General features: G+C 38.4%; 1 protein-coding gene across 1 annotated transcript in view; it reads right to left on the bottom strand.

Moving 5' to 3' along the window:
- The window catches only part of DGKH (diacylglycerol kinase eta), a gene marked incomplete at its 5' end in the record, with an annotated part of 68,218 nt that extends 58,715 nt beyond the window's left edge, over positions 1-9,503 (bottom strand). Inside the window, 4 exons of the mRNA XM_006155500.3 lie at positions 4,715-4,854; positions 4,998-5,106; positions 7,450-7,609; positions 9,401-9,503. Of these exons, the coding sequence (XP_006155562.1) occupies positions 4,715-4,854; positions 4,998-5,106; positions 7,450-7,609; positions 9,401-9,503 (512 nt within the window). The remainder of the gene's footprint in view (positions 1-4,714; positions 4,855-4,997; positions 5,107-7,449; positions 7,610-9,400) is intronic.
- Positions 9,504-11,008: the final 1,505 nt, after the last annotated feature.

Raw genomic sequence — 11,008 nt, forward strand, 5'->3', positions numbered from 1 at the left:
GAGGCTGGCCACGCCACAATCCCTTCTCCTCCATTCTCCTCTCGGGATCTTGGGCACACACGCACATGCACCCACTGTGAGTTTAAGCCACTGGGTCCGGGACTTGAACCATGGTTGACTACATGTGAGTCCAGCAACATAGCCATTATGCTAAACTGCTGGTCCCCCTGCCATGTTTTTTTCATACCACTAGGGCCAGGATTCAAATTACAGCCGGCTGTGTGAGACCTGGTTCCCTTAACCACTAGGCCACAGGGCCATCCTGACCCCTCTTTACTTTTCTCCTTTCTAAATAATGCTCATTTATAAAGAAATTATTAAGATACTGTAAAACAAACAAACAAACAAACAAAAAAATTCCTCTAATTTACTTAGAATTGTAACCATTGATACAAGGACTTGAATGCTATGTTTAACACTGTTTATACTTGTTGAGAGAATTTGTTAATAAAAATGATCATCAAGATTTAAAAGAAAAATGTTTAATCTTAATCTTAAAGGCAAAATTTTAAGGTTTTTGATATAGAGGCATTTCTTAAAGAACACTGGTTTAGAAGCATTCTTATTTTGTTGTTGAAACAAGTACCTAAAAATTTTAATAATAGGGGCTGACAAATGACATGGTGGTTAAGGACTCTGGATTCCCATGTGGCCGACTGCAGTTCAAGTCCTGGACCTGGTGGCTTGCTTTCTTACTCCTCTCCCCCCCCACCCCTGTCCCTCTCTGGTCAAATTAAAAATAAATAAATAAATAAAGTTAAATAAAATAATTCTTTCTTTTTTTTGGAGAGATTTTCACTATAGGGCACGTGCACTCGCCAGACAGAGAGACATAGAGACAGAAAGTGAGAAATCACCCCCCAGGGGGGATGGTCATGCCACAATCCCTTCTCCTCCATTCTCCTCTCGGGATCTTGGGCGTGCACGCACACGTGCCCGGCATGAGTTTTAAGCCACCGGGTCCGAGAGGCGAACTGCGGTCGACTACGTGGGAGTCCAGCGACATAGCCATTACGCTAACTGCTGGTTCCCAAATAAAATAATTCTTTAAAAAAATATAATAATATTAAGTTTATATTTGTGCATCAAAAGCCCATCATTTCTTCATTAACTCACCTGCCCATACAACAGATACATTTTGCACACTTCAAAGTGATAGACAAATGTCTGAAAACACAAGGTAAATAAGGCCTCCCTAAGAAAGCTTACATTCTAATGCAGATATAATACAAGCAAAGAAAATAATTAAATTTTATAAATATCCAGATAGAGAAAAACACAACTGGAAACATGAAAGCCAAGTTCCTGATAGCTAAAAATATCTCTCTGGTCAAAAGGCAGTTAGAGAAATAGGAAAGAAATTTGCCTTAATGTCTGTTACTTGAACCTTCTAAGTTACTGTACCTTCCTCCTTGACAGGAACTGATTGGAGCTGAAGATGTAAGAGATCATGGCAGCAAGAGATGACAGAGTCAAGAAGACATGCCTATCAGTATCGGCTAAGCATTGTCAGAGGGAGAAGGTAAGGAACCATCTGGTGCACACATGCATTGTAGAGGACAGAGTGAAATTTCGAGCAAAGACCCAGAGAGCTGGATCTGGGTACTCGTTTCGAGTGTAAGCTCTCCCACTTCTTAGCTACAAACTCTACTCATGTACAAACCTCCTGAGCCTTTTTACTAGTAGGGTGGCGATGACAGTATTGGCCGTCTCTAGGAGTCTAGTCATGATTACACGACATGACATGTGGAGTAAAGTGTCTAGAAGTCCCAGGCAGACAAAATCTATGAGTTTTACCCATAATTACTTACTCTCATTGTCTCAACTGCCTCAATGTCCATCTTTGTAAAATAGTCATAATAATGCTTTTCTGAGCCACTCTACAGTATTGTTTTGAAGATCAAATAATTTAATATATATGAAAACCTTACATAATTTGAACTACTACCCAGTAATTTTTTTGAAGTTCTTTACAAATGGTAAACTTGTAAAGAAAACACAGGCACGGGACCAGCAGTTAGCATAATGGCTATGTCGCTGAACTCCCATGTAGCCGACTGCAGTTCACGTCCCGGACCCAGTGGCTTAAACTGATGTTGGGCATGTGTGCGTGTATACCCAAGATCCCGAGAGGAGAATGGAGGAGAAGGGATTGCGGCATGGCCATACCCCCTGGAAGATGATTTCTTGCTTTCTATCTCTCAGTCTCTGTCTTTCTGGTGAATGCACACGCCCTATAGCAAACACCTCTCAAAAAAACCCCCCAAAAAACAAACAAACAAACAAACAAACAAAAACACACACAGGCACAAAATGTTTTTAGGTTTCTAGAATCTTCTTTGATTTTTTTCCACTTTTGTGTATGTGTGTGTGTGTTTCATTTGTTTGTTTGTTTTTATTTACAGGCCAGTCAGAAATTTTACTACCTCAGGGGTACTATTACTCAGCTAACCACCTGCAGACAGAACTGAATTTTCACAACACACAAGGGAAAAACACACACACATACGCAGGCTATAGGAAATGCCTATCAGCATTTCCCAGGATGCAGCAGGAACAGTCTTTAAATTTTCCACAAAGAAAGCATTTAAAATATCCCACATTGATTGGTAAGCACAGAATTGGACAGCTGTCTAAAAAACCACCCTTGAACTTCTTGGTGATTTTATTTATAATGTATAACTGACAAATAAAAATTGTATACATTTAAGGTGTACAGCTTGACATTGTGATACACATATATGAAATAATCACCACAATCAAGCTAATTAACCTATCTGTCCCCTCACAGCTTACCTTTCTTATTCTCTTTTCTAACCTCTAGACTCTTTCAGAGACTAGAGATTGAACCAACTCCAAACTAGATTACAACCCTTTACTCCTCCAAATAAATGCAGTATCCTTCTCACTAATTTTGGATAAACAGAAATGAATGCTCTACTGACCAGCTCTTTTAAAAAATATTCTCTCAGCAAATGAATCAACCTTTACAACATTACCTTATGACAGGCAAGGTTACAATTAATTAAGTTATACCTTATTTTGGAGTAATTGCATTTCAGATTGGTAGCTCCCTGATGAGATTTTGTTATTTTCGGGAAGAGAGCCACAGATGGCTAATCCTATCAAAATTATTTTGATTCATGCTAGCTCAAGTTTATAATGCCATCTTGTCATTTGTCTTCTACTTGGGGAGGGTGCTATTATTGTTCACTGAGTGCTGTGGTTCCCGCTACCCAAATTCTAAACACTCCTTCACTGCTCAGGGCACACGCATTGTGATTTGTCTTATATACGTGGGACATTAAGATAGAAAACAGTTTAGAGAGAATGATCAAGAACAGCCACCAACACAGTAACAGTTCCTTCACAAGAAGCTGTCTCTTGGCTTTTTCCTGTCCCTCAGAAAGAATTATTTATACCTTAAAATATTTAGTTCTCAGAGCCAGCGATGGCACAGTCTTATGTTGCTGGACCCCCACATAGCCAACCACAGTTCGAGTCCTAGACCCAGAGGTTTGAAAATCATGCTGGGTTTGTGTGCATGCATGCCCCAAACCCTGAGAGGAGAATTGAGAAGAGATTAACGTATGGTCATCCCCTCTAGGGGATGCTTACTCACTTTCCCTCTCACTATCTCTGTCTCTGTCTTTCAGGTGAGTACATGTGCCCTAATGCAAAAACTTCTTTAGAAATACATAAATGTGTGCTTGCTTCAGCAGCACATATACTAAAATAAATAAATATGTGTGTGTGTGTATATATATATATATAGTTCTTTGTTGAATTAATTCATTCTCAATATTTGTAATTAAGAAAAGATCTTAATTATATACATTAAGAAAACTGGACCCCACCTAGCAGTTCATGGTGTGACTCCTGGCCCCAGCAGCTTGAAAAACATGCTGGGCACATGTTCTTGTGGGCTCCAAATCCCCACAGGATGGAGAAATAAGAAGTAAGAATTGCATAAGAAGCAAGAATTGCAAGGTGACTGTGACCCATTAGGGGGTGCTTTCTACATTTCTTTCTCACTCTCTCTTCTCTATCTCTTGCTATTTAAGTGAAAGAGAGAGAGGAGCACAGGAAGGAGAGAGGGAGGGCAAGAGAGAAAAACAGAGACAGAGACAGGCATTCTTGACAGGGTCTCACTTTGTTGCCCTCCCCCGCAACTCCAGCTTCCCAGTTAGGACCACAAGCGTATGCCATCGTGGCATTAAGGTTGGGTGGGGAAGGAACCCAGGCCTCCCGTGCAACCTCAGTTGTCCCACAACCACGCCCTCCTGTTGTGCCATTGCAGCTCAGCCCAGAAGAGGTATTCTAACTTTATGTCTTTCTTAACTTTCCTACAACCACAGATGATGGTGCCCTGCCCATTACACTCATCGAAGACCCCATACAAAATGAACTATTAATATGTTAACTTTCCTGCCTGAACAGTAATTGAAAGTAATCAGTATCAACATAGCTTTCTATGTGCGAAGTAGTGGGTTCATTATACTAGTGTGTTCAGAATTTATTCATTCACTCAATATATTTACTGAGGTCTACTTTGTGCCAGGCCCTCTTCTCAACCCTAGAGATAAAACAGCAGACATGATCAGGAAGTCACTGCCTTCAGAGGAATGAACTTATAGTAGCTAAAATTGAAATGATCATATAATGTTTCAGGATGCCATTTTCAAGCTGGTTTTAGAAGAGAATTCAGGGTTACCTGTCCAACATCTTGGTACTGGCTCGTTCCAGCTTCTCTAGTATCTGAGGAAGTTGCGTGTCATCATCACAGGAACCTCCCCAGCCAAGAACCCGAGCAAGGTCATTTCCGGTACCCAAAGGCAATACTCCCAGCTGACACTAAAAGAGAGCACAACACAGAGACTTCCAGACACATAGGAGATACTACATTTCTGCATTTCTTTGCTAAGTATGTTATTATGCATTCATTAACTAGCACCAAAAAAAAAGGAAAGGGAAAAAAAAAAAGAATTAGTACTTGCCTGCTTATTCAAGTTGAGCTTATCAATTTCTGACAAAACCCAACCTACACTTCCATCTCCTCCACAGACAAGAATCCGGAAATTGTCAAACTTCTGAAATAATCTTAAACTGAAAGTAGAAAGTATTTTATTTTAGTATAAATAAATAAAAGTCATTTCCCTCATTTTTTCTATAATTGTGTATTTATTGGTATTCATTCAAATTCAGATTAAATTTAAGAACTCCTACTTACATGCTAATTATACTATAGAAATTAATTTGACTACAATTTTTAATTCAAGAAAATTTCCGAATCATAAGATGGGAAGGAAATTATAAGCAGAAATAGAGATAAATGTAGGAAGAGAGTGGGAAATGAGAAACAAAAAAGCAGCAGACACCAGGAAGGAGAATTAAAGGTAAAGTAACAAGAGAGAGTAAAAGTAGTAGTTTTTCTCTTTCCATTACAAAGATAAGTTATTTTCTTGGGAATTAGAAACAGAGTGGAGAATCTGGGGTGCTGATGATAAATGGTGCCTGAGGCAACTCCTAAAGGAACTTGCCAGGTCTACCAATGTAACCCTTCTAGTACTCTCGACTCACCTTTTCCTCCCTCTCTCCTATTCTCAGGCCAGTCTCTTACTTCTTTCTTTGTTTTTGGTAATATATTATTTTCTTAAGTTTATCTATTTATTTTTTCAATAAACAAGTGGACGTGAAAGAGAGAGCTAGCACTCCCAATGGGGTCTCAATGCCATGATCTACTCTGCTGCCCCAGGCAGCCCTGGATCATGGGCAAACATGTGCCCAGTGTACTCAGGAGCTCTCCAGACTTGAACCAGGAACCCTTCCATGTGAGACTGCTTTGCAGAGTATTGCGTGTCACCACTGTACCACTGTCTGGTCCCTAGGCAATTCTTTGCTTCTTTCTTTCTTCAGCTCAACTTTTGACATATTCTGCTTCCTGAGTGTACCTTTATGTATCTCAGGTATGGGGAGTCTTCAAAAAGTTCATGGAAACTGCATAATATCAAAACATTATGTATGATGGCCAGCAGGTGGCATGGTTATTAGACAGCTAGATCCCTCATGGCCAAATGCATGGCGTTCAAACTCAGCAGCTTTAAAAACAGATGTGTTAGAAAGGGGAGACAAAACAACTCAGAAATAGAAGAGATGGAGAAGGTGAGAAAGAGGCTAGATGAGGAATTGTAGGACTTGAACGGGTGAAAGGAAGAGATGTACAAGTAGGTAAGGAAGATGCTGGATATAAACAAAGACAAACGCCCAAACGGCCAGAAAGGCCCGAGACAGCATGAGAAAGGCAACGGCTGATCCCAAGGGCAAAGTGCAAAGAGGCACAATGAGGCTGAAGGAGAGGAACAGAGGAGGTGGGAAAGTGTCAAATTATAAATTGCAAGATGCCTCTTCAGGCACTGGTAACCTAAATCCCCATTTCTGCTGTGTCTTCACACATTAAGGTTAACAGTGAAACCCAACAGGAAAGCTGAGTGGGCTTCAGTCAATTGCAGAGAGACCGAGGCTCCTCCTGGTTCAGAAGACTCAATACCTCCTAAGAAAAATCATATGCATATGCTAAAAATGTATTAAGAGTGTCTCAGGGCATATTTTCTTTCAACGAAAATATGATTTAATCATTTTTCGGACTGTAATTTTTTTTGACACTTCAGAAAGTTAAAAATAACCATTAAAAATGTCTTTGTCACTTGCATGAAATAAATTTGAAATCCTTGAGGAAATGTTTTTGAGATCCATGATAGTATCTGTGCTTTAATTAAATAACTGATTTTTTGTATTACAGTAAATCAGCATCAGCCTTCCATGAAATGGTTTTCTATTGTTATTTTATATTTCTATATTTACACAAGTTCATCTTTCTTGGAGTTAAGCAAACTGGTAGAATTGTCTGAAGTAGGATATGTTCTGAAACATTTTTAAAACAAATTTTGGAATTTGGAAATTTAAATTTAAATTTTGGAATTTATATAGCTATCAAAAAGACTGTTAAAATTTGTCATTAGAACTTTAAAAGTACAGTAGGTGACGTGGTGGTTAAGGAACTGGCCTCCTACATGGCAAACTGAGGTTCGAGTCCCAGACCCAAAAGCATGGAACTCATGCCAGGTGCATGGGCGCACATGCAAACATGCCCAAAATCCTAGCAGGAGAATGGCGGAGAAGGGATTGCAATGTGGCCATCCTTTCTGGGGGTGATTTCTCACTTGTCCTGTCACTGTCTCTCTCTCTCTACTCGGCAAGCACACATACCTTATGGTAAAACCTTAAAACAACAACAATAACAACAACAAAATTTTAAAATAACAGAGGAATGAGAAGATAAACATAGAGATGTCTAGAGGAAAGTACAATTTTCATGAGCAGAAAAAGTCAGACACAATTTGAGCTCAGTGCCACATTTCACTCATGTAAGATTTCTCAATAAGCAATTACCCTAAATGAGGACCTCCATTCATTAAATCAAACACCTGAGCCGGATTTAGCAACTGTTTAAATCGCCGAAGGAATTTTACTCCCTGATTATCTCCACTCTTAGAATTGACAAAAACCAACAGAGGACTAACACAGAATGAAAACGTTGCTCTACAGAAACCTGTTAAAAAAAAAAAATGAAGTACAGGATTAATACATACATCTTTTACTTTTAAACCATCAACAAATATTCAGAAAAAAGAGGATAACCATAAACATAGAAAAACGTATTCATTACTTGAACATTAATACCCAAAATGGAGGTAGGTTCATTATTTACAGGCTAACATGTAGAAGTTATCTTTTAATATAATGCAATATATTGTAATATAATGCAAAATCATATTAAAAATGATGAAAGTATTAACCACAGACAATTTCAAACCTGTTACCTGCCTTAACTACACTTAGATATAATAAAAAACCATAGACTATATATTAATGTAGTCAAAGAATTCTTACTTTAGTCTTCAGCTTTATAAAACTATTTTAACTACTTGTTGAGATCTGACAACATATTTAAAAATTTATAACAGCAGCAGAACTGTGATATATCAGGGCATGGGATAGGGACAGGGGAAGGCCACTAATGGCACAGCTCAAAAAAAAAAAATCACACTTGGGACCAGCAATTGGTGTAATGGCTATGTCGCTAGACTCCCCTGTAGATGACTGCAGTTCAAGTCCCAGACCCAGCGGCTTAAACTCACGCGGGGTGCGTGTGCATGCGTGCCCAAGATCCCTAGAGGAAAATGGAGGAGAAGGGATTGTGGCGTGGCCATCCCCCCGGGAATGATTTCTTGATTTGTGTCTCTCCGTCTCTCTCTGTCTTTCTGGTGAGAGCATGTGCCCTATACCAAAAACCTCTCCAAAAAGAAAAAAAAAAAAAAAAAGGAAAAAACCCCCCCTTTTTTTTTTTTTTTTTTGGGGGGGGGAGAGATTTTCACTGTAGGGCGCGTGCGCTCGCCAGACAGACAGAGAGAGACATAGAGACAGAAAGCGAGAAATCACCCCCCAGGGGGGATGGTCACGCCGCAATCCCTTCTCCTCCATTCTCCTCTCGGGATCTTGGGCACGCACACACACGCACCCGGCGAAAACTCACACTTTTTGAAATTCATTTTTGATTTATGATATCTTCTGGTATAACTTTTATAAAAGTTTGAAAAGCATGAACTATTTTATCAATGCAAAACAATGATAGGATATAGTAAAAAGTCTTGTGATATGGCTTAGAAGCTATCATATTATATACAGGCTCATCAGCATTTACAATTCAGTCACAAAATACTGAGAAAAGTGAATGAATTTATAGAATTAGAAATTCCTGAAGTAAAGTTATAGAAAAACAGATTTTAATTAACTGCCAAACCGACTGGCAGTTTCACTTACGGAGGGGAAAAATATTTAGGAAAAATTTACCTCTTCAGAGTGCATTTCAGTAATATTATATACAGGCTCATCAGCATTTACAATTCAGTCACAAAATACTGAGAAAAGTGAATGAATTTATAGAATTAGAAATTCCTGAAGTAAAGTTATAGAAAAACAGATTTTAATTAACTGCCAAACCGACTGGCAGTTTCACTTACGGAGGGGAAAAATATTTAGGAAAAATTTACCTCTTCAGAGTGCATTTCAGTACAGAATAATGATCTTATTATCCTTATTGAAATGTAAATCTTATTGCAAATGCAAAGTCTCCTACGTAGTAATTTCGTCAGTGGGCTAATAACTATTTCCAACTTCAACACTATTCTTTTAAAAATGAAACACACTATTCAGCCATTTAAATGAACTATATGAAACAGTTCAGAATAATCCATCACATTTCTATTTACTATAGGAAACAAATGTACGTATCTTCACTAAATAGTGCAGGAATACACATACTTACACTCCTGCTACATACCATCAGAGTCGGTGCTGTTCAGTGCGATTGGAGGTATAATTGACACTTTACATTGGCCAAGGGGACACACAGGATGGTATAAATCTTTGCAGGCAGTGTGTACCTAATAACAAACAAATAAACCTTCAAGAGTCATAAAAACAAATTAATGTTTGCTACATGATAAATTACATCTCCTAAATTACATTTAGGATCAACTGCATTACAAACTGTTCACTAACTAACTTTAATGGCAAAATATTTATATCTTTAAGGAATGGACTAAGCATTTTAGGGATGGGAATTTGATTTTCGTCTGTGCAGCCTATTTGCATGACTGCCTCAGGTAAGGCGTATACAGTGAATGAAAGCCTTACTGCAGGCACGCAGGGAGAGAGGATGAAGGGAGAAGGGGAGGGAAGAGGTGGAAGAGGAAAGGAGAGAAAGAGGAGGGGAATGAAGGAGGAGTGAATGACTATGTCAATATCCTTGTCAATATCCTAATCACTATGTCAATATCCAATAAAATAAATTGATGACATCTTCCTTATAAAACTCCTTATAGAATTTAATAAAAATAAGATCGACAAAGTGCCTGTTCTTTCTGCAGTGACACCATAACTTTCTGTCTCCCTTTCTTTTATGACATTTTCATATGACTACAGTTTTAAGTATGTCCATGCCAGTTTCTGTGCTAGACCACTGGCTCTGTAAGGGAAAGAAAAGCAATGCAAACATCACAGGCACTCTGTAATGTGGTGACTCAGCAGAAAGAAACCGTTTCCAGGTCACTCAAGAAACTATTGAGAATGAAAGCAGAGCTAATGTTTCAAGACCCAAGCAATGTGAAATACTGTGTATATTTACTCAAAGAGTCTTTTAAATGTTTTAATCACCAAAAGTAGTTAATTCATAAAGCACTAATTTAATACGGCTTTATTTCATTAGTCCTTTCGGAAAATTGGAATGATAATTCAACTGGAGTTATTAACAATTTTTAGGAGACTAACTGATTTAATAGTGATTCTTAATCTTTTTTTTACTTTAAGAAGTTTTTGCCAAAGGGGACGTGCACTCGCCAGAGAGAGACAGAGACAGTGAGAAGGAAAGTGAGAAATCATGCCCCAGGGGGGATGGCACATGCCCCCTGGGATCTTGGGTACATATGCACACACGCCCAATGATCTTGGGTACATATGCACACATGCCCAATGTTTTTTAAAAGCCACTGAGTCTGGAATTTGAACCACGGTTGACCACATGAGAGTCCAGCAATGTAACCACTATGCCACCTGCTGGCCCCAATAGTGAATCTTACTCTGCTGATGGCCTGGCTTTGGACTGTTTTCTATTATGATTTACAGTAAATAACAACACAAATGCATTTTAGAAAACCAGAATGCACAGAATTTTAAGAGGAATTTAAAAATATATGAAAATCATGTAAAACAAAAATATTTATAACAATGTTAAACGCAGAAGATAGAATTTTATCTTATTATGTTTATAGAAAAGGTAAGAACTATGTCCACAGACTGGTTGATAGCTGGAAAAATTATGAGTTGACTCATTAGGGTTATAAAACTATGAGCTTTTTTTTTTTTTTAACTAGATGACTATTTTCAGGCC

Source organism: Tupaia chinensis, unplaced genomic scaffold (genome assembly GCF_000334495.1).
Source record: "Tupaia chinensis unplaced genomic scaffold, TupChi_1.0 Scaffold000458_1, whole genome shotgun sequence".
NCBI lineage: Eukaryota > Metazoa > Chordata > Mammalia > Scandentia > Tupaiidae > Tupaia > Tupaia belangeri.